At 43.5% G+C, this 27,233-nt stretch overlaps 4 protein-coding genes across 4 annotated transcripts; 2 read left to right on the top strand and 2 right to left on the bottom strand.

The window, feature by feature from the left end:
- Positions 1–30: 30 nt before the first annotated feature.
- On the top strand, positions 31–7,123 carry tm9sf1 (transmembrane 9 superfamily member 1). Its single transcript, XM_061093592.1, has 9 exons — positions 31–548; positions 1,858–2,069; positions 2,436–2,567; positions 3,242–3,364; positions 3,456–3,814; positions 4,287–4,441; positions 4,690–4,875; positions 5,651–5,924; positions 6,163–7,123. Exons 2-9 carry the CDS (start codon positions 1,863–1,865, stop codon positions 6,554–6,556), a joined length of 1,830 nt encoding a protein of 609 aa, XP_060949575.1. The 5' UTR covers positions 31–548; positions 1,858–1,862; the 3' UTR covers positions 6,557–7,123.
- A 747-nt stretch (positions 7,124–7,870) lies between these two features.
- nanog (nanog homeobox) lies at positions 7,871–9,967 on the bottom strand. Its single transcript, XM_061094230.1, has 4 exons — positions 9,565–9,967; positions 8,567–8,955; positions 8,328–8,471; positions 7,871–8,179 (listed from the first exon to the last, which is right to left on the bottom strand). Exons 1-4 carry the CDS (start codon positions 9,965–9,967, stop codon positions 7,871–7,873), a joined length of 1,245 nt encoding a protein of 414 aa, XP_060950213.1.
- Positions 9,968–13,937: 3,970 nt separating this feature from the next.
- Positions 13,938–24,824, top strand: ipo4 (importin 4). The gene is made up of 30 exons (XM_061093674.1): positions 13,938–14,256; positions 14,520–14,606; positions 14,745–14,824; positions 14,927–14,968; positions 15,216–15,345; positions 16,064–16,243; positions 16,417–16,482; positions 16,604–16,705; positions 16,822–16,905; positions 17,041–17,193; positions 17,289–17,342; positions 17,549–17,658; positions 17,778–17,886; positions 18,247–18,376; positions 18,488–18,601; positions 18,870–18,983; positions 19,070–19,193; positions 19,318–19,429; positions 19,514–19,647; positions 20,053–20,130; positions 20,379–20,436; positions 20,876–20,981; positions 21,158–21,351; positions 21,451–21,501; positions 21,797–21,922; positions 22,013–22,239; positions 22,331–22,463; positions 22,600–22,704; positions 23,305–23,374; positions 24,090–24,824. Exons 1-30 carry the CDS (start codon positions 14,191–14,193, stop codon positions 24,218–24,220), a joined length of 3,270 nt encoding a protein of 1,089 aa, XP_060949657.1. The 5' UTR covers positions 13,938–14,190; the 3' UTR covers positions 24,221–24,824.
- Positions 24,825–25,655: 831 nt separating this feature from the next.
- si:ch211-196f5.2 (uncharacterized protein LOC556372 homolog) lies at positions 25,656–26,996 on the bottom strand. Its single transcript, XM_061094312.1, has 4 exons — positions 26,797–26,996; positions 26,623–26,722; positions 26,406–26,535; positions 25,656–25,753 (listed from the first exon to the last, which is right to left on the bottom strand). The coding sequence occupies exons 1-4, from the start codon at positions 26,994–26,996 to the stop codon at positions 25,656–25,658; spliced, it is 528 nt and encodes a 175-aa protein (XP_060950295.1).
- Positions 26,997–27,233: the final 237 nt, after the last annotated feature.

The raw sequence follows: 27,233 nt of genomic DNA, 5'->3' as shown, positions 1-27,233 counted from the left end.
TCGAACGAGGAAGTCCAGGGATGCCTCTGATTGGCTGGTCGAAGCTCAAGGATATCCGGTCAACACAGCGCAAAGATCGTCGTTCAAGTCGCAGCTTCGGTCGTTAAAATGACGCCTTTTCGGCGTCGTTAAATCACGAAAACCAACGACATCCATTGCAAATAGCCCGTGAGAGGGGCGCGTCACCGGTGGGAGAGCAAGCGGCAACGTATGAGGTGTGTTTGTGTCTTGTTCCTCCGCCCCTTCCGGAAGACTTCAGCCATCCGTCGTTATTTTTTATTTTCTGAGGTGACGTGGAGTCAAACCCCTTCTCCAGGGCGCGTGTGTCAGTGAAAGTACTCGGTGTACCCGGATATGACCGGGATGGATGGAGGACTCCGCACCGAGGCTCTCCAGGAGGTTCACCTGTGAATCTGCACATTGAGCTCCAGTGAACCGGAGACCGGGAGAGAGAGAGTCCGGGGCCTCGAGTCGAGAGGAATCCGGCGGACAGACAGGTTTAGTCGGATCGGTGGCATCGAAGCTGACGTGACAGCGCTGATAAACCGGTAAAGCAAGTTTTGGCTAACCCTTCCACCGCAGTAATATGAGGGCTGACATGTCTCCTTGATATTAAAACCACAGATTGCATATCAATACCACTGCTGTTGATCAGCTGGTTAGATATACATGCATGATGCTCTTCATCAAAGTCCAGCGTCCTTCTCCTGAAGCAGTGACACTATAATCTGTGGCACCTTCAAAAAGCTGGATCTTTCCTTCCTACTGTAAATTGAGGAAGGGCCTTATTTGCCTTCACTACACTTTAGTGCAAATGGTTAAAAAAATAATGACTCCATTTGTTGTGGCTTTATAAGGCATGAGGAGATCTCTAAGCTCCAGCAACTGCTCATCACCTGGCTCAGACCATCCCCAAAGGGAGGCAGCATTAGGATGCCCTCCTCTGGGGAGATTATTTAACAGACAGTCCACCTTAAAGGCCTGGTTGACAGAGGCCATGTTGACAGAGGCCCTAACTCAGCAACCTTCTCCAGGAAGAGACCTGGTGATTCCAGGCTTTATCCACTTCACAGACACTGCTGTTCTCCTGGCAGAGTCTCGGTGGCTTCCCTGGTTCTAAGAAAAACCCGAAGGCCAAGTTGTGATGATAAAGAAGAGAGCTATAACCGATGACAGAGAGATAAGTGACGAGTGATCCGCTTTTCGAGCCTTCCTCTTAAACTCCAGAGAGAGCTCACCCAAGGCAGCGTGAAGTTGTTTTATTCTGCAACCAGTTATTTTAATGTCGCCAGTAAATGCATTTGTTATGATTGTAACATAACCATAAGGCTGGCTTGTACTGTATGTGGTCAATGAAGGTATATGGAGCACAGTGCAGGATAGAGAAAATGATCAACTAGATTGGAATTGCATCACAACTGCAGAATACACACTTTGATACGTGTCATGTTCATTCTTCTATGATGCAGCCGTTTTTACTTCCTCGTTTTATATCTGTATATATCTACGTGGCTGTGCGGCTCTTTTGGCACTGACTAACAAACTTCTTTAAAATTGATTTGAGCACTTATCATACCCATAGATTGTGAATTCTCTGGGCAATATATCCAATTTCCTGTTCATTGTAGCATTGTAGCATTGTAGCATTGCTTATCCAATTCCTCTCAAAAAAGCATCCACTGATGAAATGCATTAGAATTCATGGTGGTTACACAATGCTGGTTTATCTCAATTTTCAAACTGATGTTGCATAAAAGTCTTTGTGACTTGACTCAACGTTGCTGCACATCAGTGCTTTACTACGGAAATTAGTTTCTCGACATGTTTAAATGACGAACTGTCTGATCTCTCCTGCAGGGGTAATGCAGCGTGGAGTCGTACACCTGCTGGGGGGCTGCAAGAAGACGATGGGGCTACAATGCATCTTGGTCCTGTGCTTGGTCTCAAGCTGCATCGCAGCCTACAAGCAGGGGGACAACGTGACTATCTATGTCAACAAAGTGGGTCCTTATCATAACCCCCAGGAGACGTATCACTACTACACCCTGCCGGTCTGCAGGCCAGAGAAGGTCAGTCTCTCAACCCTCTTTCACTGTTTGTTCTGGACAGTTGTCACAAACACATGTCAAATTGTAGTTATGCCATGTCAACTTTGAATAAACACAAGTTAATAACACATACTTTTTCATTTACTTTAATTAGCTTCTGTTAACTTGTTTTCTGTGTTTTGCTGTTGTCAAGATTTAATTCATGGCTCATGGGTGTTATACTGTTATGCACACAAGCCCAACATTATAGTAGTAGTAACTTATCATCCACCACTATATGATATAATACTTCAACAAGGAGAATGCAGAGATGTAGTGTGGCTGTATTCTACGCTGTTTTCACTTTCTACCACACCCCTGTATGTTATTGTAATGTTTCTCCCTCAGGTACGACACAAGTCCCTGAGTCTGGGAGAAGTGTTGGATGGGGACAGAATGGCCGAGTCATTATATCACATCCGCTTCAGAGAGAACGTGGAGAAAAAGACTCTCTGTCAACTCACTCTTTCAGAGAAACAGGTATTTGTGTCTTTAGTTTACAAAAGTCTGGGACAGCATTAGTAGACATTCTGGGTCAAGTGACATTACACTCAGAAAATTCAAATAACAATCAAATACTTCATATTTTAATGAACATTTAAATCATCTAGGAGTTGAGTCATAATTTAGTCCATGGTTTGTGGATGTTGTAAGAAAAGGACCATTTAATATATGCAATTTTTCATATCCATGCCATGTAGGACAGCACAAGGTGTAATTACAGTGATACAACCACAATTAAAACCAACACACGAGCAAAGGACATCAGAGGTATTGGCATCAGGTTGGACAAAATTACAACAATAGAAAATATTGAATTGACCTTATCTCCTTCTTGAGATCTTTCAAAGTTCAGATACTTGTAGACCTAATTTGACAGATTACATATCAAGTTATTTGTGAAACCTTGAGTACAGTGTTACTTAACCAGATCAGTTGTAGAGGCTTGGTTCTCCCCATCGATGAACCTCAAGGACCTTTTGCAGTGATACCCGGCTGGGGTCGGTGGTCTGGATCCAGGGGGTGGAGTGGGTTAGGATTCCTTTTTTCCTCAGTGAAATAGACTGTAGGGTGTAATTGGAAAGCTGTCTGTTCTCTGTATCCTTGATCATGATGCATGATGTGTGATCCACGGTGCATTCTGTGTGCCTCAGGTGGACCAGCTTCGAGAGGCCATTGAGGAGCTGTACTACTTTGAATTTGTCCTGGATGAAGTTCCAATCTGGGGTTTTGTGGGATACATTGAAGAGAGTGGCTTCCTGCCTCACAGCCACAAGGTAAAACTGTTGTGATGGTCTGTGAGATATGTGGAGCCGACTGAAAGGCGTGAGAGCCATTCTGATCCTGAACCTGTCTCTCTGCCTCCAGGTGGGTTTGTGGACTCACCTTGACTTCAACATCGAGTACAACAGTGACTCGGTGATCTTCGCCAACGTCTCGGTAAAAGACGTCAAACCCGTTCCCCTGGAGGAGGGGGCGGGCACAGCAGTCGGTGGCGTTGGTTTGGGCGGGGGCGGCCTGACTGTCACCCACACTTACAGCGTGCACTGGTTCGAGTCCCCTCTGCCTCATGCCCGCAGAGCCGAGCGCCTCCGGGACTACTCGTTCTTCCCCAAAACGCTGGAGATCCACTGGCTGTCCATCATCAACTCGCTGGTGCTGGTGGTGCTGCTGCTGGGCTTCGTCATCATCATCCTCATGCGGGTCCTCAAGAATGATTTTGCCAGGTCAGTTTGCAAAGCAGCTTATATAAGATTAACATTTGATATGAAACTGGATAAAAGGCCAGCTAGAAATACTGCTGGTTACATACCAATTTGAGGAGGGGAAATAAAGACAGTATCTTCAATATGTGGAAGTGTTTCTTCATAACCAATTTTGCCTATGTAAATTTAAATTCACTCCCAGGTAGCAATTAAAAGGTCGTAATGTTGGCATATCATCTTTTGGACATACAGATGTGAATCACACATCTCATCATTGCTAGTCTTTCCTTCAACGGCCTTTCCTTTTTACACACATTTAAATTATTCTGCAATATACACAAAAGCTATATATGGCTGCATGCTGTGTGAGTGGTAAAAATCTGGGATTTTAGCAGATAATTGGTTTTAAATGCCAGACCACTGATATGGTCAACTGTACGGAGTAGTTTAATTTATTCGGTTTATATAACGTCACTTTTCCCTTCACCTGCAGATACAACGTGGAGGAGGAGGGCGGCTGTGATGATCTGGACCAGGGAGACAACGGCTGGAAGATCATTCACACGGACGTCTTCAGGTTTCCCCCTTACAAAAGCCTGCTGTGTGCTGTGCTGGGAGTGGGGGCCCAGTTCCTTACCCTGGCTACGGGTGAGTTCACAAACACAGCAACACAAACGCACACGCACACACACACTGCCCTGATGAATTCCAAAACAGTATCAGCACTGCTATTGTCCTTTTAGAAAATCGAGGAGACTCGTTTTCTGAGCACTAGTGACCCGTAGCAACCATCTTTGTACTTAAACCTGAGAAAGGAAGGCTTACATAGTGTGACTCTGTACATATGAACACACTGCAGATGCAAATCCCACCCTAATGTCTCTGCTTCTCTCCAGGGATCATCATCATGGCACTGCTGGGAATGTTCAACGTACACCGCCACGGCGCCATCAACTCGGCAGCTATTGTTCTGTACGCTCTGACCAGCTGTGTGTCGGGCTATGTCTCCTGTAGCTTTTACACGCAGATCAATGGCCAGCGCTGGGTGTGGAACATCATCCTCACCTCTTCTCTCTTTGCTGGTGAGTCTCATGTGAAAGGGTTTGTCACTACGCCCCACTTTGGTTGTCAGAGCAGGGTTGAACTTGTACACGTTTAGGTGCTTGTGACAATGCTGCTCTTGTCAGTTATTGATTTAATTTAGGTTCAGGCTGTTGTTAAAAAATATATTTGGCCTCTGGCACAAAATACAGATTTATTCAATTGTATTTTATCTTTAAAAGCAGCTATATGATGCGTCGTTTTTATCAACAGTTTTATCAGCAGAATCATCTCGAAGAATTAAAAACAACTTAGGTTTTTATTAAACTTTTCTTAGGGATGGTACATGGCAAATTAAACATGTTTCTTTATACAGGAACAAGTAGTATATGGTTGAGAATTGACTCTAATAACAGACTTCACACATATTTGTCACAAAAATAGGCAGCTATTACAAAACAAAGTGAGTACATAATGATATCCACTCATACCTTCATTGCATACCTGCAACCACCACCATACATGATATAGCATACATCATATAGACATGTTGCTGAGGTATACAGTATTACAGGATCCCACTTGGGAGAAACACAGCAAAGCAATAAAACCTAGTCCTAGTGGGGATCATTATCTACTTTTATGTAATTCCAAAACCTGTCCCAAGGGGTCACCCCCTCCTTCCTGTCATCACTCAATCTACTAAGCATACATTCATAGGATGCAGTTTCAGTCATTGCACATCACCATTCTTTCACCTGTGGAATTTTAAAAACAACTTTTGATCTTAAGTCACCTGATCCTTCAACCCCGCAGCTCCTCTTTTCCTGACGTGGAGCATCGTGAACTCCATCCACTGGTGGTGCGGCTCCACCCAGGCTCTGCCGGCCTCCACCGTGTTCCTCCTGCTGGGGGCCTGGGTGCTGGTGGGCTTCCCCCTCACCATCATCGGAGGCATCGTGGGCAAGAACCGAGCCGGCAACTTCCAGGCACCCTGCCGCACTCGCAACATCGCCCGACAAATCCCCACACAGCCGTGGTACAAACACACAGCTGTGCACATGGCCATCGGCGGCTTCCTGCCGTTCAGGTGAGCTGGCGTCCAATGTGTAGAACTAAGTGATGCTTAGCTAACCTTGGTGGAGGTAGTGATGTCTTCAAAGGACCATTGAGGTTTTGTAATATTTTTCATCTAGGCCCTAAATGTTCTTAAATCAGACATCTATGTGCACTTCAAACAATTTAAGGATCTCTCCACCCCAATGGAAAACGTACAGCTGTTTAAAATCAATATTCATCACGCTATTTTTCCTTCAATTTCCCCTCAGTGCCATCTCAGTGGAGCTGTACTACATCTTCGCCACCATTTGGGGCCGAGAGCACTACACCCTCTACGGCATCCTGCTGTGCGTCTACGCCATCCTCCTCTCGGTGGGCGCGTGTATCTCTGTGGCGCTCACCTACTTCCTGCTGGCGGGCGAGGACTACCGGTGGTGGTGGAGGAGCGTGCTCAGCACAGGCTCCACCGGCCTCTTCATCTTCGTCTACTCCGTCTTCTACTACCACAACCGCTCGTCTATGAGTGGCCTGCTTCAGAGCACAGAGTTCTTTGGCTACTCTCTGCTCACCGCGCTCGTCTTCTCGCTGATGCTGGGCAGCGTCTCCTTCTGGGCCTCGCTGGCATTTATTCGATACATCTACCACAGCCTCAAGATGGACTAGACACGAAATCACACACTCGGCTCTGAACAAACATTTCCTCGTAGCACACACGGACAATCTTTATTCTCCTCTCTTGTTCTGTCACACCCAGAAAAACACTTGGTTGGTTAATGGGAGGAGAAACAGGGGCATTTAACCCTTGATTTGAACTATGAGATATTGATATTATGGGATGGAAGAACGAATAAAGGGAAAATCATCAGGAGGTGGTTGTGAAATTATTGGCTGAAATTCATAATTGACTGATGCAGTCTGGCATCATCTGGTCTGATGTACTTCATGGTACAAGTACTTGGCAGGACTTAATTTTACTGCATACACAACTCTTATTAGATCTTTAAGCCGACACACACACACAGACTATTGTAACGAGAGTTTTGCACATATGCTGTAGTGCAACATGGCCCTCCGGTGGATAACATGAACGTTGCCTTGTAGATTTAAGAGCGGCTGCTGTACGTTGGTGATGGGAGCAATATTGTCACTGTACGTTTTTGTCACCATTGACAGAATTTTAGTTCTATTGTAAATATTGTCTTTTCAATAAAGTTCTTTGAAATACAATAATGCAAGACAACACTGGGCTGATTATTTAACCTTCGACTATTTAATGTCCTTTTATTTTGGTATAATGCTTTACAGGTTCTACTTTTAGCCATTTGTAACTCTGACAGGAATAAATATTGGAAGCCTCAGTTATCACAAGACTAATCTGTTAAATTTAAATTCTACACTGAGGTTTACAATTTGCACTTATGATGCATTTAGCTTACCATATCCCTTTTTGGGAGAGATGTTAGCATTTAGCCACTAACGGCAAAGTAACATCAATTGTTTATTCACCAGAAAACAAAGGAAAATAGTGAAACCATATAGTCATTGTGCTCAGAACAAAACAATCAGTGAAATGAAGACAATGTTTCAAGTTGCTGAATTGAACGTATATTTATAAAGGAAAAAAAAAAGTGTCAAATTTGTTCACATCTGGTCTGTATCTGAACCTGCCCATAAAGAGTTCGAAAAAAGATTTAGAAAAAAACTGTAAAACAAGAATGTATCCAAACCGGACCCATCTAGTATCACAAAGCGCAAACAACACACCAACATACATAAATAGCTGAATATAAAAATAAAACCGTAAAACTCATTTGATCAAGAGTCTGAGTAAGGCATATGTACACCCAGCCTGTTGTAACCACCCCAGTCCTTTGACAAATAGTCACGAAACTTGAAGAGCTGGAGGCAAACATAGCTGTCAACATTAAGAGAAAGGCTAATGTACATGTGGGACTTAAGGCAGCATTTCAAAAAGTTTCAGCTGTTGACCGGCTCCTCGTCTTTGGTTTCGAAGCTCGTATTGTGCCCGGTGTTGTTTGCCGTGGATGCGTTGAACGCATTGTGGTTGTACTCGTAATGGTTGATGCCCGGCGGCATGGACCAGCCGGTTGCTGGGGGCCTGGTCGGCATGGCTGTCTGGGAAGAGGTGGCGGGCCAGGAGGGGTAACCAGCAGGCCCTGGGGCTCCTCCCATAGCAGCCAGGTAGTAGGCTAGGTTCTGTGGGGTCGCCTTCATCATGTGCTGGTTGTAATGGTCCTTGAGCTGGGACTGGGCTTCACCCCGATACTGAAAGATAAAACCATTATAGCATTATTGTAAGCCAAGAGCAGCATATATTAAACACATTTTTCTGATTTAATACAAGTGTTCATATTCGTAAGTATAGTGTATGCATAAAAACAGTGTTCTACTACAAATAATGGGAACTGCTTACGGGTGGGATGTGTGGGGGAGGGTTGTTGTACATGGTTCCGTGAGCTGGACCATCCTTGTTGTGGGTGTATTGCTCAGACACCCAGCTGGTGTCTTTCTGGTGCCTCTTCAGCTTCACCCTCCGGTTCTGAAACCAAGTCTTCACCTACAAAGGAGATGAAGATGGTCCCAACTGATCAGACGGGTACATGCATCCAATTATAATGCATCTGTGACCCAGCGTACCCGTGGACACCTCACCTGTTGGTAAGTCAGGCCGGTCATTTCGGCCAGGTTCTTCATTTCAGCCGGGGTGAGGTACCTCTGAACCCTGAAGCGCTGGACAAGAGTGTTCATCTGACTCTCTGAGAAGGCTGCCCGCACCTTCCCTTTAGGTTTGGGTACAGCAGGAGGACTTGGCTTAATGGGGTCCGCTACGGGCACTTGTAGAGGGGTGATGTCCGCGGCGCCATTGTTCCCTGGGGCGGTGAAGGTTCCCGGCTCCTCCACATGAGAGCTGGAAATGTCCTTGCTGGAAATGGGGCTCCTGTCACGCTCCTCACTTTCAAGTTCCCTCTTTACCCAAGTAGCATGGTCTGTCTGGGGCAGACCTCCTTCCCTGCTGCTGCTACTCCTCGAACTCCATGAGTCTGTGGGGAAAAGGACAAAAAGAGATTTTTAGGTTCAGTTGAAGAGGTCAGTCGGGTAGCAGGACTATGCACCACTACAACAACTACTACTACTATTATTATTACAGAGCCGTTGAAATTGATAAAGGAGATGGCCCTATTATTTTAGCAAATCATAATGGAGGCTTTCAGGCATGCTTTTGGTACTTCAACTCAGTGCAGTTTGATTGGATGGGCCTCAGTAATAAGTGCTACTGTAGGCCTATTCAGATTCGCAGAAAACGCCATTTTGATTGCTTTGAAATTTGAATAAACGTCTTTGTGGGATTTTTTTTTCGTTCTTCAAATACTGTGATATGGTAGATACACAATTTCAGACATAATCTTCTATATTTCTACAGCAGGGAAAGGAATGTCTATGCTCATTTTGCCTTGGCGTAGACTGGCGCGCCTGAGTACGACTCTAGTTTGCTAACAAAACTAGTACCAACTATGTTGATATTTCAGTATACATTTCAGTATTTCCAAACAATGAAGAAAGAAATTAATTCTTGGGCAGAACTATGGTGACTGAGACCATACAGTTTCGATAACGCTTTCTCTGGGATTACTCTCCCATGGCTGACGTACCTGAGTCGCTGGTGGAGGGGCTTCCGACCCGCCCGGCTCGCTCCGCCCGCGGGTCGTCGTACGCGGCCTGGTGCGGCCGGGTCTGGAGCAGGCGGCCGGCCTGGGCGTCCCCGAGGTACACCACCCCGGAGCCCGGGTAGTGTCGCTGGCCGCTGACGGCGGACTGCTCCTCCGGGGGGCTGCCCGGCGGGGACTCATCCCGGGCCCGGGCGGTGGTGGACGGGTAGTAGGCCTGCGGGACCCCGGTGTTGTAGCCGCTCAGGTCGGTGACACCGGAGTCGCTCCAGCAGCTGGTGTGGTTCCCGTGGTTCTGCTCGGGCCCGGGCTGGTACATGAGGCCGTAGGCGTAGGCATGGTAGGACGGGTTGTACTTGTAGCCGATCTGCGTCTTCCAGTCGGTCATGGTCGGTTTATTATCCTCACGAATTGAATGTTTTTTAAAAAGATCGAAAATTGTGAAAAAGGTCCAATTCAAACGACACGAAGCGGCGGGAGCTTCCGGGCAAACTCACACTCTCGAACCAATCAGATGTGCACCACTCACCTGGAGCGTGATTATATAGGGACGTGTGGGCGTACACAGGTAGGGAGGTGACCGGCTGACTGCAGCCAATCACAGGGCGGCTGTAGGGCCATTTGATTGGTCATCCAAGTTCAAACGATGGTTTCAGACGCTGTTACATGTTTGTGGACAAAAAAAGGAAGAAAAGTTTTGCTTAGAAGACACTAAAGTACCTTCTTCTTTGTATCACTGAAGTGAGCTTAAACTCTTTATAAAGAATTACTGGATATCGACTGTATCTCGAGGCCCAGTGTGGAAGAGAAATCGAGGATAAATACTTAGAAGTCTAATTCATATAGCATTTAGTTCGATAATTAAAACTAAAACGAGTTCAACTTTTCCCACATTGTACTGGAATATATGGCCAAAAGTGATGTTACAATAGAAACATTTCAACATCAATATATCAATTATCACGATGAATGTCACTGTTATCTGCTCATGAGGGAAGTTTGTCGATTTAAACTCTTGTTTATACGCACAGAATGACAAATACCTGATAAACAACAACACATTTTACGAATCTAAGAAAGGTTAATTATTTTTTTTTACCTCCTCACTGTGTTTTCTAACAGTATATTGAATATAATTCAGAATTATATCAATATATATTCCACCTTTGTAGGATTGCCATTGATGAAAATTACTTCACAATAATTAGTGACATCCCCAAATCCCACATTCAATCAAATTGTCTGACAGCTTTAACAGCATCTGATGAGGAATTTGATTCTCTGCTAGTTACTGCTGGTGTTGTGTTGTATTTATTTTTGGGAGCCATGGGACATGTCAAGTTAATTTGTTGACTCTTTTATGGTATTTAATCCATAAATTCCTTACAGTCATATGATGTTGATCAATGGCAACCTTGTCTTTCCTTCACAACCACACTCACACAAGGTTTCTGCTATAAGTTCAGCCTAGGTTGATCAATGCCGGTTTTGTAGCTCTGTTCAATCCATAAATCTTCCTATACTGAGTTCCATAATTCAAAATTGCATATATTATACGAGAGCCACATTTTAAACATTGATCCAAGGAACTTGTGACAACAGATCAGTTTTGTCTCTACTACAGTACATGCTTGTCATCAGTTTATACTAAATTTGATTTCATCTGTTTGGGGTTATTTTCTCATAATTATTAAATTTAATGTCAACATTAACTGTTTTGTCAGCACACAGGCTCTAGTGTCCAACCCTTGATATTGAGTCTGTTCTATCCCTTACTGACATGATGAATCACTCTCTTAAACTAAGAGCATGAATAGTTTAATAACCACTAAAAATTCTTAGCCTTATTGTTAATGATCAAAATGTACTCTAACGCAGATACTTTACTTTACTGTAAGTATGAGCACTTACAGTAAAAAGGGGCTGTTTGAGAAAACATTTATCTCTAATTTAGAGCCTTAAATCACTATTCAATGGTATCATTTCTGCAGTTATGTGCAAAGACAGTAGCTTCAAATCCCAGCAGGCCTCCATCAGGTTCACTGGGTTGAACATGTTGATGCAGAGATCTTTCCAACCAGATTTGCAATCCTTTTCAGAAAGATGAGTTAGATTAGCCTGCACGTTACCATCCACTCTGCTGTTTGTGTTCAACCCTGGGCGTATCGATGTGGTAATGTTTCAGTTAGTGGCGGCATTATGTGGGAACACTGGCTCTAATGGGAACATTAGCATTCCAACTGATCTATGGGTGTGTTTGTCTGATGTCTTACGAGCATGAACATACAGGAGGGGGGTTGCAGGTAGGGCTGAATGGAGGATAGGTATAGAAGTGAGAGAGCATTAGAGCTGGTATGTGCTGATAAGACTTAATGTTTACCTTTGGTGACTATGAGCATACTGGACTGTATTTTGCAGATGTATTTGTGCTAGATAATTTGACATGGTGCGCTGAAAGAACCCATTTACAAGGTACTTTACATCAGTAAAAATAAAAAGGCGACAATTAAAAGCAATTTGAAAATCACACTACACACATATGAACATGTTGAAATAGCTAAATAATAGTGTGATTTTAATTGCATTATATTTTTATGGATTATTTGTAAATCTGTGATGTTTATGTACTGTAATTGCAAGGACCAGAGAACATAAACAAACAATGTTTACGGCCTTGTATAGTAAATAGTAAAAATCTAATGAGCTGAATTTTCAGGGGTAGACCGGAAAATCAATGCTGACTCTTGCAGAAAACTTCTTCTCAAAAAATGGATTTGCCTTCTTTGGCATTCCTTTCCTCTGTGGGCTGAGAGCAGATCACTCAGTTCAGATGTGTTTTCACGTCTAATGGGTGTGTGTTTTGTGAAGAGTGAGGCTATCAGTCTCTCGTTTGTTGTCTTGTTGCGTGCAAATGACCTTTCACAAGGCTGCTCTCTCAAAACAGACCATGGAGCCCCACCCTTCCCCAGTTAACCTTGAACTGCTAGAATGCCTTTCTTCACTGTGTGACAGGCATGAGGTATCTGGATTTAAATCAGAGGATGTTTTAATCAGGTGGTAAATAGCAGTCCCACAATGAAAGAAACAAGAAGATCAGGTTTGTTTACACTGACATGGATCTGCTTTTTCAATTACCCTACAGTATATGGCGCACCATATTACATATGCATTTCTAAAACTCATCCTTCCTTATACAGTTCAGATCCTTTTCTTGGACATTCTGTTATGTTGCAACCTTATGTTGAGATTGTTTGATTTATTTCAATTTTTTAATTTATTAAAAAGGAAAAACTGAGATATCACATTACACTCCTAAGTAGTAACTGAATGTTGCAGTTTGGTTTATACACAGATGTTGTATTTATCAATACAACCGATGTACTTGATATCAGCCTACTTCTAATCCATAGACTCAGATATGTATGAGAAAAAACTTTAAAAATAACGTTTTCAATACATGCTGAACAAAAAGGGATTTATTTGGTATGCCTTTACTGAATCAAATAAAGTAAAGTAAAGTAGTTAATTAATGAAAAACTTTATAGAAATGTTGTTCCAGCCTCTGAAATTTGAGCACATCACTTTGGACCATAGATAGATAGATAGATAGATAGATAGATAGATAGATAGATAGATAGATAGATAGATAGATAGATAGATAGATAGATAGATAGATAGATAGATAGATAGATAGATAGATAGATAGATAGATAGATAGATAGATAGATAGATAGATAGATAGATAGATAGATAGATAGATAGATAGATAGATAGATAGATAGATAGATAGATAGATAGATAGATAGATAGATAGATAGATAGATAGATAGATAGATAGATAGATAGATAGATAGATAGATAGATAGATAGATAGATAGATAGGTAGGTAGGTAGGTAGGTAGGTAGATAGATAGATAGATAGATAGATAGATAGATAGATAGATAGATAGATAGATAGATAGATAGATAGATAGATAGATAGATAGATAGATAGATAGATAGATAGATAGATAGATAGATAGATAGATAGATAGATAGATAGATAGATAGATAGATAGATAGATAGATAGATAGATAGATAGATAGATAGATAGATAGATAGATAGAATTAAACATTATTAAAGAACATATAATTTACAGATCACATTGAACACATTTTCAGTATAACTTTATTCAACAACTTCTTAGCTTTTTCTAATTTTAATTTAGGGATACTTTTTTATTTGAAGTTTCTAGTTCTCGTTTAGTTTCTGAACGAGTTGTGCTGTGACCTCCTGTCCAGCTGAGGGCGCTGTTTGCTGCCGCCCGGCTGAAGACCCGCAGGTCCCTTTAACTGATCCCACGAGTGAGTCCTGTCAGCCCCTGTCCTCCTCGTGTCGGCTCTCACCGAGCAGCTCGTGTCTGTCAGCTCCACCTCACCACCTCCTCAGCTCCACGACTCCTCTGACTCTCCACCAAGTTCACAAAGTGCAGGTTAACTCTGCTGATCGCGGCCGAACCGAGCCACACCGAGGCCGGACACCAGCGAGTCAGCAGCCAGCACAGTGACACTGAGTCCAGGTGGATCGGAACCAGCAGGTGAACGGAGGAGAAACATCTGCAGCGAACAACATGACACAAGAACTGGAGCAGATTCTGCTGCAGCTGACACAGCCTGACAATGCCGTCATCCAGCAGGTGACGCCCCACGCAACTTTACTCAAGTTAGCATCAGTGCAAGAAGTTAGCTAGCTTACTAACCCAGTTAAGTTAATTCTTGCAAACTGTAAAACACCCTGCTCATGGTGTTTAGTAGCAGTGTGTTCTGTGTTGAGCTGTTTGCTCTCAGTGCAGTAACTCGTCATAAAGATGGAGAGTCTGTGCCATGTGTTGCTGCAGCTCTGTGACTGTGGCAGGAAGCCAGACCTGGTGAGATCACTCTTTCTTTTGTCCACTGTCAGGCCACAGCCCAGCTGAAGCAGGCTTTCAAAGATCCAGCCATTGTCCCAGCCCTGTGTGCTGTCATGACCGGCTCCCAGAACCCCGAGGTACTTCACGTGTTTGAGTGAGAAGGGAAAATCGAAGCATCACCTCCAGGATGACAGATGATTGACAGGTGTCAGCTCCTGTCTCTGTGTCTGACTGTGTACGTAAACCAGCTCAAATCTCTCTGTTTGACTTCTCAGGTCCGTCAGTCGGCTGCAGTGATGCTGAGGCTGCGAGTGAAGAAACACTGGAGCAAGATCAGCCCGGGCGACAGAGAGAGGTGCGTCGTAACTTTTAAATGAAGACTTTAACACCTCCATATTAGTGTTGAAATGAAGTTGAACATAACTTGTAATCGGTGATGTTTGCTTTGCTCTGACAGCCTCAAGCTGGTGGTGCTACAGGCCTTCGTGCAGGAAACAGAGTAAGTTCTTCAGTCTTTACACTCGTAGTTTATTATATCTGAATACTCATGATGTACATGCACTTTAAACACTCTGCACTATTATGTGTATTGTCTAGTGTCATTATTCTAATTCTGAATTTCCCTGGTTTAATGTGTTTAAAGTGACATTGTCTAGACACACAGATGATACAGTTGTGACTTAAGCTTGAAAGCTCGTATATGAATGAATAAGTCCGGAGTCATGTCTGTGTTCCTCATTTCGCAGACACACGGTGCAGCACTCGCTTTCCCAGCTCTGCGCAGTGATGGTCAAACACGAGACCCCGGACCGCTGGCCTGCTCTGCTGCAGTTCCTCAATCAGTCCACCAAGAGCAGCAACCTCCACGAGAGACAGGTACAGGGAGTCGAGCCTACTTGTGGGCGCTGTTAGTGTCCGTGGTGTTGTGTCGCCCGTCTCATACCTCCCAACTATGTTGATCTGGTGCTCGGGTCGTCTAGTGTAACACGGATTGAGCCTGAGGCAAGAAGAGTCTGTGGAAACTGTTCTGTTTGTGTTGCCTCTTCCTCTTTGCCTTTTTCTGGCAGTGTGGTTGCATTTTGAAGACTGAAAGCACTGAGCATCAAATACAAGTATGAAAGAAGGCAGAGGTGACATGCTCATGGCACAGTTGGCACGGACGGACCTAACCCTCAAGCTAAATTGCAGCTTCAGATTCAGTGTGAAATATTTATAAGAAAACAGACTGGTGTTGTGAATCAGAAATCAGAATCAGAAAGGATTTCTTTGGTAAATAGGTGCATACATTTAACATAAAGCATAAAAACACAATAAGTACTTCACATAAGAAAGAAATAACTGTATATAAAACAAAAATATATACAAGATATAAAAAGTTAAATAAAGAGTAAAATGCAAAAACAGATATATACAAGATATAAAAAGTTAAATAAAAAGTCAAATGCAAAACAGGAGAGAAATGTGGATGTGCAATATACTGTTATGTTTGTTAATGTAACACAGAATTGAGGCGTGGGTGAGGGAGAAGAGTCCCGCACCCATTTCTGTTTATGTTATGTTTGTCAATAAAATCCAATCTCCTGTGTCCCGACAGGTTGGCCTCCTGCTGCTGAACAAGGTGATGGATTCCAACCCGGAGTCTTTCAAGCCTCACTACTGCCAGCTGCTGCAGCTGTTCAGTGCCGTGCTGCAGGACCACAGCAACCCGACCGCCCTGTACTACTGCATCCTCACCCTCACCGCCATCACTGCATACACCGGCTCAGAGGAGATGGTGGGGCAGCCTCCTTATTGTTTTCCACTCGATATCTTGCCAGTACAGCTTCATATAATCTAAAGACAAACCATTAGCGAACAAACAATATTCAAAGGGCAAAACTGTATCGAGCTTTAGGTAATTTTGAAGAAATGTTTCAATGGCTGAAGCTACATTTGATTGCTCCACAGCACCTGATGCGTTCGATCATCCCAAGTCTGATTGCGGCCCTGAAAGTCCTCATCAAGGCAGATCAGGTAAATTGTGATATGTTAAAGACATTAGATCACTGTTGTTGTTTCTGCTGTAGGTCAAGTGTATTAAAGATTATGGTTAAGTCCGACCTGTTCTTTCATTGTGTTTCTCTCTGTCTGACAGGACCAAGCCAGCGAGGCCATGGAGGTGTTCAACGAGCTCATGGAGAGCGAGGTGTCCGTCATCGTCCCTCACGTTGCCGACATGATCCGCTTCTGGTTGGAGGTAGGAGCTAATTGTCTGTATTGTATCTGTTGTCAAATTTTATATTCTCAACTTGTCCCTGTAGCTGACATGTAATGTTCGTAATCTGAATTTCACTGTGTGTGTGTTTTTGTCAGGTGGGCAGTGACACCACACTGAGTAACTCTTTGCGGGTGAAGGGTCTCTCCTGCGTCACCTTCCTCATCAAGTTGAAGAGCAAGGTAAGGTCGCTCCTTGGCCACTAGAAATAAATAATGAATAAATGAGTAAATATCTTGTGATGAAAAAGAGGTGCCACCTGCTGCTCGGAATAAACTCCATAATTCACATCAATCACCTTGTCCTCTACTTCACAGACTGTGCTGAAGCAGAAATTGCTGAACCCCTGCCTGCAGGCCATCTTCCCCATCCTCGTTGCAGCCCCCCCACCCGGGGAGCACGACCCAGAGGACGACGAGAACGACACTGGAGACACGGAGAATGACAATCCCAAACATTGCGCTGCACAGGTGGGGAGAAGTTTACGAGTGGGGTTGATTTACAAAATCCACGTGTGTACTTTCAATTATAATCTGAACTTGTTCATTTCTTTCTGATCATCCAGATCATTGACACAATGGCGCTCCACATGCCTCCAGAGAAACTGTTCCAACAACTGGTGAGTTAACTCCCGCGCTGCTTCATGATGTCATCAAACTAGGTCTTTTGTTATCGTATTGATTGAGAGACTCTTAGCGGCTGGAGTTACATCTTGAACGTTGAAGTTCCTTTTGTTGTTCGATGCAGAATTAAGTAAAGTGTGAGTAAAGAGACGGTCACATACCTGCTTCATTAAAAAGCCCTGTGTTGTATCTTGTGTTTCAGATGCCTTTCATTCAGTCCTGTCTCGCCAGTGATAACCCCTATCAGAAGAAGGGGGGCCTCTTGTGTCTGGCAGTACTGGCTGAAGGATGTGCTGACCACATACGCACCAAGTATGTTTTTCTTTTTCTTTGAGGATCCGTATTGTCTATTGGCAAATGAAAATAACTAATATGTCATCAGTCACTAAGATTTGAGTTCATTAACCCCTCTGTGTGTTTACCTGTGTTAGGCTGTTGTCACCAATGCTGCAGGCCGTGTGTCAGAGTCTCTCTGACAGTAATCAGGTGGTTCGCTGTGCCGGCCTTTTTGCCCTGGGACAGTTCTCTGAACACTTACAGGTGAGTCAGGACAAACATCATCATTCAATAGTGCATATCATGCATTCAATGCGTACATCTGATTGCAAAGTCAAGCACTTTGATATAGTTGTTTAATTGCCCCCATTCGCAAATACAAATTCGCAAAATTAAGTTACCTCTCCTTCTTTTCTCTCAAATATGTAGTAATATAATGTATAGTTTTTATCCCATGTGAAAGTCAACACTGTTAAATGTTTTGATTATGTCATTGGGATTGTGTATGTCGGAAGTCGGAAATCTACTTACCTAATAATACTAATGTAGGGGCACCCCTGCAAAATACGATACATTTCTAAGTTTCTGGTTATAAACTTTTTTTCCACCCCCTTCTCTTCACAGCCTGAAGTGAGTAAGTTCAGCCCGGAGTTGATGCCTTTGCTGTTGGGATACCTCTCCTCCTTGAACCAGGCCAAGGTCGGCCACGTCACCAAGGCCTTCTACGCCCTCGAGAACTTCATGGAGAACTTAGGTAAGCTAAAGGTTTATATGACTGATCCAGAAGAACCTGCACATCTTGTCCAGTAAAACAACTTAAAGCTAATCAGAAAATTACACAACTTTAACTTTTCTCTCTAAATAGGTTCAGATATTGAACCGTACCTGCCCACTCTGATGGAGACCATGTTGTCCGCCCTCAACAACACTGAAAACCTCAAGATAAGGGAGCTCGCTGTGTCGGCCATCGGCGCCATAGGTAAGAGGTCACAGATTCACAAGAAAATCATCATGCAAACACACGCACAAAAAAAGGATTGTCTTAGTTTACATGGCAACATCACTTTGCAAGCGTATGGGTTTATTTTACTAAAGTATTTACTATGTCCGGGTTGAGAGAGACGGCAGGTTTACATCTTAGCCAAACGATATTCCAGTTCAACTCTGGTTAAAAGGCTGATAATTAATGAAACTGTCAAGTAAAAATGTCAAACTCAAGACCAAAATCTGAATCGCTTTCTTCTCAGCCAACGCTGCCAAAGAGCTGCTGGTTCCATACTTCCCTCCTGTAATTGAGAACCTGAAGGGCTTCCTGACCACCACCACGGAAGAAATGAGGTCCCTACAAACTCAGTCGCTGGGTAGGTACTGCATCTGCCTCAACAACACCCTGAGTGCATGTAACCTGAATGACTGGATGTTGACTGTGTTTTGTTGATGCTCTCAGACACTCTGTCTGTGTTGGCTCGTACCATTGGCAAAGATGTCTTCAGTCCTCTTGCAGCAGAGTGTATTCAGCTGGGCCTCAACCTCACGGACACCATCGATGACCCGGATCTGAGACGCTGCACGTAAGTAGCTAGAGTTTTTTAAAATTATTTCCTGAATAAATATTGTTTCCTTCTGCCACAACTGTTTTGGTGCATTTTCTCTTATTTAGAAATAATGGTATATGCTTCTCTATCCCTCTTTTAGGTACGGCCTATATTCTGCTGTATCCACAGTGAGCCCTGAATGCCTGACTCCTCACCTCACTGCCATTACCACAGTCATGCTGCTCGCCCTCAAGTCTAATGAAGGCATCACGGTAAAAAATATATATTGTCAATGCGACTCCTCAATGATATGAGTATGATACAGCGTTTGACTTTTCTCCATCATGTCTCCTCAGGCTCACCTTGAGGAGGACAAGACGTTCGTGCTCCTGGATGATGAAGACAATGATGACGACAAAGAAGATGAAGGAAAAGATGTATCTGATTTTACAGAAGATGAGACCGAGGCGGATATCAACGATATTGCAGGGTAAAATTCTCACACACGTACACACGTGCACTCATACGTATACAGAGTGGAGGTTTTTGCACATTCACACAATTTTAGTTTTTCAGGCTTCGTGTTGCAACATATTCGGTTTAAATTAATATACAGTTGCAAGCGTAAAGATATGGATTAAGGGGAGAGCTGTACACTAGTTTAATCAAAGTTCAGAGAAGCTTGACTCGGCACGCAGAGCCTCAAGTCCCAGGTCCCCTGTTTATTTAAAGTTTATTCAAATTGAATAAATTGAGTTTCCAAATTGCACCAAATTCAACACTGCACCTCCTTGAGACACAGATTCCTAGAATATATGTAGGTATATACAGTATATCTCCGCCCCAACTTCTTCTGCTATCGACCCATCTGACACCACGTTTCTCCGTCTCTCAGGTTCAGTGTGGAGAATGCCTACATCGATGAGAAGGAGGACGCCTGTGACGCACTGGGAGAGATCGCCTTCAACACAGGGTAAAATCTTCACCACAGCTTCACACATTTTAACATTAACAGGATTCTGGCTCAGCCTTTATATTATATTTACTGCTACTCTCACACATTTTATTGTAATATTTTTCATGTAGGCAAATTAAAGGTTATAACTGCAGCGATGATTCTTAGTTTGAATTACATTTTCTAATCTGTGTAATTTCTTCCTTAAAAGCCTGTATATTAATATCGGTAAGTGGTTCTGAACTTGTTGTGCTTTCCTCTGACAGAGCTGCCTTTCAAGCTTTCCTGGAGTCGAGCTTCCAGCAGGTTTACGAGATGAGAGATGTAAGTCATTGCGTCTTTGGTCCAACCTTCCCTCTTTGTCTAATGGTCTGTGCTGGGCACTTAGTGGTCGGTATTTGTGTTAACATCGTGTCTGGGTATAAATGGATGTGTCCGTATTCAGATTTTCAAGTTTTGATCTTGCAACATGTTCTCAGTTCTTAAACTGACCTTTTAAAAGATATATAATATGACTTCTCTGAATTGCTAATCTTTTATTTATTTATAGTCTCTGGTTAATTAGGAAATTTGCAAAATACAAAATATTATTCAATATGCTAACATGGAGGAGCCAGGGTTTCTAACCTTTACTGCAGCCAGCCACTAAAGGACAATCAAGACACTTTGGCTTCACATTGGGCAGCTGTCTTGTCGAGCAACACCTTTCCCGTTGCTGTAACTTGATGCTTTTCTATGCTCCCCCTCTCCTCTCCCTCCATAGTTTCCCCATGAGGACGTCCGCAGGGCAGCATTTGGAGCCATGGGCCAGTTCTGTCGAGCTCAGCACAAAGCGTGGAAGGAGAGTCCCACTGAGGCCAACCACCAGGGTAAGCTCTACTCTCAGGAACTCTTACCTGCTGATATTATTATTAGGAAACGCAGAAATGTACAGAGCTGCAAACATTAAAGTGGAGGTCAGCTAACTTACAGATTTCCTTATTTTCTAAGACTGTCCAGCAGGTATGAATGTATTCACCTTCAGCCTATTTGAACTGTATATTAGCCCTTCTGAAGTTGCTGGACGTGGTGCTGCCTTGCCTCCTGGAAACGGTTCGGACCGAGCAGGAGCGCCAGGTTGTGATGGGGGTCCTGGAAACCATGAACAACCTTATGAAGACCTGCAAGGAGGAGGTTTTCAGAAATCCGTCACGCCTAAAGGAGATCAGCCACATCATCCGCGATGTGCTGAAGAAGAAGGTGAGAGACTAAAAGGGGATCAGGAGATGACGTCATCTGCCAAAGCTAGTTTTGCTTATAACCCTCTGCTGTTGTTCTCTCTTTTCTGCCTGTGTTCAGATGGTTTGTCAGGACGGGGGTGCTGATGAAGCTGATGATGAGGAACAAGAGGTCAAACACCTCCTCACCGCAATAAATATTTCAGTCCATATTTACACGTCATACACAAGTGATTTTTGTCATGTTATAGTAGCTAAGTAGTATTCAGAATTTTTTTTAAAAGAACTGGAAATCAGGAATTGTTTTTTCTCATTTTTAGAAGTATTCAAATTCTACATTTGTAGAAGAACCGTGGCAACATTTACAGAATTGTCAGGGACCATTTCAATATTATCTGTCTCTCTGGGTGCATGTTGTTTCGTGCCCAAATCCCTGCCGTAACAACTCTGTGTGCTCTTTGTTGCAGGCGGAGTATGACGCCATGCTACAGGAGTTTGCCGGGGAGGGGATTCCCCTAGTGGCCGCTTCTGTCCCTGCAGACAGCTTCGCCCCGTTCCTCAATGACCTGCTGCCTCTGATCATGAGCAAAGCTGTGAGTCCAGACGCCCGGACGACTTTTAGAATAACACAGTTTTTTCCGGGTTTTGGTCAGTAGCTGACTGATTCTGTTCTGGTTCAACAGAAATCCTCGTGCACGGTGGCAGAACGCTCCTTCTCTTTGGGCACTATTGGAGAAATCCTGGAGTCCCTTGCAGGCGTAGCCGGGGGTAGGGGAGTGGCGGGCCGGCTGTCCAACCGGCTGCTGCCTGTGCTGGTGGCTGGGGTGAGGGACAGTGACGCAGAGGTTCGCAACAACAGCGTGTTTGGACTGGGATGTCTGGCCCAGGCAGCTGGACCCATCGTTGTAACGTATCCTTTTCACCCGTTGGCTCCTTCTATTTGGAGTTAGTTGTGTAATAATCGTTTTCTAATGGGGTTTCCTTAGCAAAGTGTGCACCAGAGATTTTCCGATGATGCTGTCGGTGTTTTCCAACATGCTCACCAAAGAGTCAGACCTTAGGGTGATCGACAACCTGTGTGCTGCCCTCTGCAGGATGATCATGAGTAATATAGAAGCTGTTCCTCTGGAGCAGGTACAGATACAATTTACACCTCTCATTCAAGATGGTTCTATCTCTACTACTGACACCATTTTTTTCACAAGCAGAACACTCAGCGGCAGAAGTGTGTTTGTTGTTGAGTGAAATCAGCTGTTGTGCTGTGTGACAGGTGGTTCCTGCTCTGGTGGATCGTCTGCCCCTAAAAGAGGACCTGGAGGAGAACAAGACGGTGTTCAGCTGCCTGGCCATGCTCTACACACACAGTCCTGATCTGGTACAGTACACAGCTCATTAACACTCACTATTAACATCCCCAGTGCAGAGAGAGCGTGTGTGTTGAGATTGTGACTACTGGGAAGCTTGATATAAGAAAATATACCGTCTCTGTATGCATGTGGTCTGGAAGCATTTTAAGACTTTCCCAGAAAAATGAGGAAGGTGCAGAGATAAATAAATAGACACTGACGGAAAAATGTGCAATATATCTACAAGCAGATACTTGGATCTCAGAGCAAAAATCACATGTTGGATTACACTCAGAAACCTAGTGTGATGTGTGCATTTGGATATTGTGATCATTAAGCCTGTAAACTACTAATGTCTGGAAGAGTAACCATGTGGATTTTTCAGTCTGGTAGTAAAATGGTGTCTTTTGATATTACCTGTTTCTTGAATTTTTAATTATTTTCTGTATTTTACTTGGTCAAATTGAGTCTTCTAACCTCAGAGCCTTTTACCAATAAGCAACAGAAAGATATCACACAGCTTTCTGTTTACAGGGGGAGTATAATCAACCTCTGGGTGGGTGTTAGGAGGATATGTTATATATCCTGATGACTCTTGTTTTGATAATTTTTTTCTTTTTCCATTTCAGGTTGTGAAGTTAATGAAGCCCATAGTTGCTGCATCCAGTGATGTGTTGGGCAACAAGGAAATTAATGAAGGTGAATATTGTTGCTTAAAATTTTGAATCAGGCTGCAAGATGTGAAGCACGGAAACTAAACAGAGTGCAAAGAGAGTAAATCTAGTTTATTTTAATGTTCACGCTAACTGAAATCCACAGTCAACCATCTGCAGCTTTCTATCTGTAGCATCGCTGTTTTTCGAGCTGCTTTCACACCAGACATTTCCCAGATGCGTTGTATGTAAGGATACAAATGTTTGAGTCAGTAACTCTGAACGTTTTCTCCCAAAACTATACAAGAACCCTCTTAACATATCCAGAAAATGTCAGGGATAATCTTCTAGAAGAATCCAAGTATGGAATTGGATGAAATAGAGGAGAACACGGAGAACACAGACCAAGAGATCAACTTGGAAAGACAGGGCCTTTCGAGATCTTTTGGCGGTAAGAGCCGACACAGAAATTCTCAAAGAAGCTGCAGGGACAGCAAGAGACTCTTATTTACGACCAAATTGAAAACATGTATGTGACTGAGGTATCATACAAACAAAGGCTTATGTAATGGCAAACTCAAAGGCACTTGAAAAGCAATGACACCAGGTCAAGGAATATGATGGTCATTGTGGCAAGGAAACACAAAATGTGGTTTTACTCTAAATTGTACTTCATGTTCTGCCTCCAGACCAAGTTTTACTGACTTTTTATTTTATTTTTAGTTCACGTCTGAAAACAAGCTTGTGTCTCTCGTCCACAGAAACCCAGAACAACGTGGCCTTGCTGATGAGGGAATTTGCCCAGCGCAACTTGGCAGACTTCCAGTTAGCTGTGATCCCTCTCGCTGGGGAGCAACAGGCCAAACTCAGTGCTGCCATCTCTGCAGCGTAGCCGACTCGGAGGCCAGCCAAGAAACATTTTTATACTGGAGGTGGAAAACGGGACAGTTTTTGCATAGGTTCCCTAAAGCTGATCTAAGTAAAGCACTTCAGATATCTACAGTAACTACTATTACCTTCAGCAGTTCTCCCCTGGAGTAGGAACCATTTATTTATTTTCTTATTTGCATGCCCTTTTTGAACTTTGGTTATTTTAAGACTCCCTCTTTACCATCCTTTGGTTACATTTGTATTTAGTTTTTTTTTTGTCATTCCTTGAAAAGCACTACTCCAAACTGCTACTGTTCCCTTGTTGCTGCTGTTCACACAGATCTCTGGCTTTGCTACAAATGTGTAGCAATAAATTTGAGCTCCTGTTAAATATAATATTTCATTCCCAGCTACAATCTGTAGTCAGCGGCTGCATGGATTCTCCACTTGTACTGCGTTACTCTTATGAAGGGATCCATCAAATGGCTCAACATCTCAGATGTGTGCTCCTGTGAAAACTCTGAAAACACTCAGAGCTCTTTAACTAAACACATTTGAACTCATAAGTAACAGTTGTTGTAATTATTGAACTGCTTTCTATACCTTTAGTAAAGTATTAAAGGTGAGCCACTCGACCTGTGACCATGTTGTGCAGCAGAAGTGTTCAGATGGTCGGACTCCACCCTCGTCTCTCAGGAATGCCTTATGGGAAATTTCTCACACACGTTCACTGGGACTCAAACATAAACGGATGTAGTACTGGTGGTCAAAGGTCAAGGTCACTGTAACGTCAACAAACCATGTTTTCGACCATTACTCAAGAATCCACACGGTTATCACAAAAACAATTTCACACAGATATTTTAGGGGATAACATGTCGATGGATGATGTGTTGCATTCCAAAGGTCAAAGGTCAACTTCACTGTGACCTCATGATGTTCAACACAGTGACTGGGGAGAATGTAACAACATTTCACATCAGGTCAGAGTTTGGGATTAAATGTGAATTTAATTGGATTAAGGTTAGGCATTAATTGGTCATGGTTAAGGGGATTTATACGATTTTGGTCAGTCTGAATAATGACAACTGCACAAACACATATATCCTGAGCTGGATAGACACGATTGGCCGGTGGAGTAATGCAAGTGCGAGGAAATTAATCTACTTTACACACAAAACTTTACAAAAGTTTCCTGTCACACACTCGGCAAGTGTAACAGAATATTTTTCTTTTTACAAACGCAGCAATTTAGCAAAGAATTTGACACAATCTTTCAACTCAGGCAGATTTCAAACTTAGACATTAATCCTGGTGTAGAACGAGGAACTGACGACACTTTGGATCCTCTAAACAAACTTTGCAATGGATTAGTTAAACAACTATGCTGCCCTTGTTCTAAAGATGAAGCAAATGTGCAGCTCTGTGATTTATATCAAAACACACTTCAGGTCTCTTCAGATATCCCGCTGTCCGTCTGCCTCAGTCGAGTCCGGCTGCTTGTTTTCCATGTCCAGTGCCCTCGTCATCTGCACGGCTGTCGCTCCATTCTCCCCTGACACAGACACAGAGAGGTGTTTGTTAGCCCACTGATATCAGTATGTGCTCAAGAGGAAATAACAGCACATTTGTATCACCACACAATGACCCGTCTTATCTGTACACATGAAAATAAATAAGCCCAATAGTCCTTCAAAATAAAAACAAGCTGCTCTAAATTTCACACACTCAATGATATCAGTGTAACATGTTTAATTTATCCATGAATCATTCTCTTGGAAAACATTGAAGATGTAAAAAGCCCACACAAAAACAGAAACACAGAAAAAACTGAACAGAACATCCTTCCACTAAGTTTTAGCGGAAATCCGTTAAGTGATTTTTGGTCATAAACAAAGAAACGGACAGCGGTGAAAACACTTGCTGAGCAACTTCAAGCCGGCTTTTCACAAATTTCTCAAGTTCTGAAGTTAGTGTTTTTATTTGGACGTTCATGTCATGTTTGGGATGATGTCATTTCATGGCCTCAGGGTGCAACACAGTGTTGTGATTCACATCCCTGAGACCAACTCACGTTTTGGTCGCACAAAAACAATTATTTCCCTATGTTTTTTGAAGCCACACTAACAGCAAGTGATGCACAAGCCCCCCTGGCAAAATAAGTGTAAAAGCACAAGTTAGTAGATCAGTGAAAGCTCTCTGCCGACCTGTGTATCTCTGTTTCCAGGGCAGGATGTTCATTCCCGTGCGACAGAAGGAGCGGTCAGTGTGGGCCTCAGTGCTGTACAACACCTCCTGGAGCTCTTTCTCTCCGGCCTTCTGGGCTTTCACTCGCACCTACGAGAAGAAACCAAATGGTCTTTTTTGGCTGTTTACTTTGCCACAAAACATAATTTTTGGACTCCTATCATCTTTAAGTCGTACCTCCAGGATGGTGATCTCCTTCTCCTTCAGCTTCCCTGCTTTGTTCTTCACCTGCGTCTTCTTGGTGTCGACCCACACCACCCTCTCCTTCACCTCTGACCTGCACACACACATTTATATATTTAAATCTACCTGAAACATCTGTTTTCTGAAGGTCACTCACAGCACACTCACTCCTCGATGCCCAGGTCGGCCAGTGTTGTGTCCAGGAAGGGGAAGGGTTGATGTGCTGGGTCAGGTTGCACCTGCATGGGCAGCGTCACTGCCATGGGGATGTCCCACTCCAGCTCAGTGCGCATCAGCTTTCCGTGCGACTCCATGTCCGCTGGGCTGTCCCGGCCTCCGGCGGCCTCTCCCTCCTCCTCCAAGCTCATGGTCTCATCTGCCGCCAGCTTGATGTTCGGATCACTCAAAAATCAAAAGACAAGACGTATCCCTTGGCCTCTTCTCTCGTCTGATCTTTACCCCTGTGACTCCTGAACCTCTCCTCTCTGTAAACACCGTCCTGGTCTGCTCTGCTCTCAGGGCCGATGATTCAAAGCTTGATGCTTGTGGAGAGAATGATACACAGACTCACGCTCTGCCCTCCTGGCTGATATAAGCAGCTGGTG

The sequence above is a fragment of the Limanda limanda genome, chromosome 20 (genome assembly GCF_963576545.1).
Source record: "Limanda limanda chromosome 20, fLimLim1.1, whole genome shotgun sequence".
NCBI lineage: Eukaryota > Metazoa > Chordata > Actinopteri > Pleuronectiformes > Pleuronectidae > Limanda > Limanda limanda.
The sequence above is the reverse complement of the archived record's forward strand: the minus strand, read 5'-3'. Positions and strand labels throughout refer to the sequence as shown.

What these genes read in the sequence shown, in the direction of transcription:
- nanog (XM_061094230.1), bottom strand. Translation starts at nt 9,967, where the DNA reads ATGACCGACTGGAAGACGCAGATCGGCTACAAGTACAACCCGTCCTAC. An exon ending in CCCCTCCACCAGCGACTCAG is followed by an intron (nt 8,956 to 9,564) that starts GTACGTCAGCCA and finishes TTTTCCCCACAG; the next exon opens with ACTCATGGAGTTCGAGGAGT. An exon ending in CTCCCCCACACATCCCACCC is followed by an intron (nt 8,180 to 8,327) that starts GTAAGCAGTTCC and finishes TTTATCTTTCAG; the next exon opens with TATCGGGGTGAAGCCCAGTC.
- tm9sf1 (XM_061093592.1), top strand. Translation starts at nt 1,863, where the DNA reads ATGCAGCGTGGAGTCGTACACCTGCTGGGGGGCTGCAAGAAGACGATG. An exon ending in TCACTCTTTCAGAGAAACAG is followed by an intron (nt 2,568 to 3,241) that starts GTATTTGTGTCT and finishes TGTGTGCCTCAG; the next exon opens with GTGGACCAGCTTCGAGAGGC. An exon ending in GGCGGCTTCCTGCCGTTCAG is followed by an intron (nt 5,925 to 6,162) that starts GTGAGCTGGCGT and finishes ATTTCCCCTCAG; the next exon opens with TGCCATCTCAGTGGAGCTGT.
- ipo4 (XM_061093674.1), top strand. Translation starts at nt 14,191, where the DNA reads ATGACACAAGAACTGGAGCAGATTCTGCTGCAGCTGACACAGCCTGAC. An exon ending in TCATCAAGTTGAAGAGCAAG is followed by an intron (nt 16,906 to 17,040) that starts GTAAGGTCGCTC and finishes TCTACTTCACAG; the next exon opens with ACTGTGCTGAAGCAGAAATT. An exon ending in GTCGGCCATCGGCGCCATAG is followed by an intron (nt 18,602 to 18,869) that starts GTAAGAGGTCAC and finishes CTTTCTTCTCAG; the next exon opens with CCAACGCTGCCAAAGAGCTG.
- si:ch211-196f5.2 (XM_061094312.1), bottom strand. Translation starts at nt 26,996, where the DNA reads ATGAGCTTGGAGGAGGAGGGAGAGGCCGCCGGAGGCCGGGACAGCCCA. An exon ending in GCCGACCTGGGCATCGAGGA is followed by an intron (nt 26,723 to 26,796) that starts GTGAGTGTGCTG and finishes GTGTGTGTGCAG; the next exon opens with GTCAGAGGTGAAGGAGAGGG. An exon ending in AGGAGATCACCATCCTGGAG is followed by an intron (nt 26,536 to 26,622) that starts GTACGACTTAAA and finishes TTCTTCTCGTAG; the next exon opens with GTGCGAGTGAAAGCCCAGAA.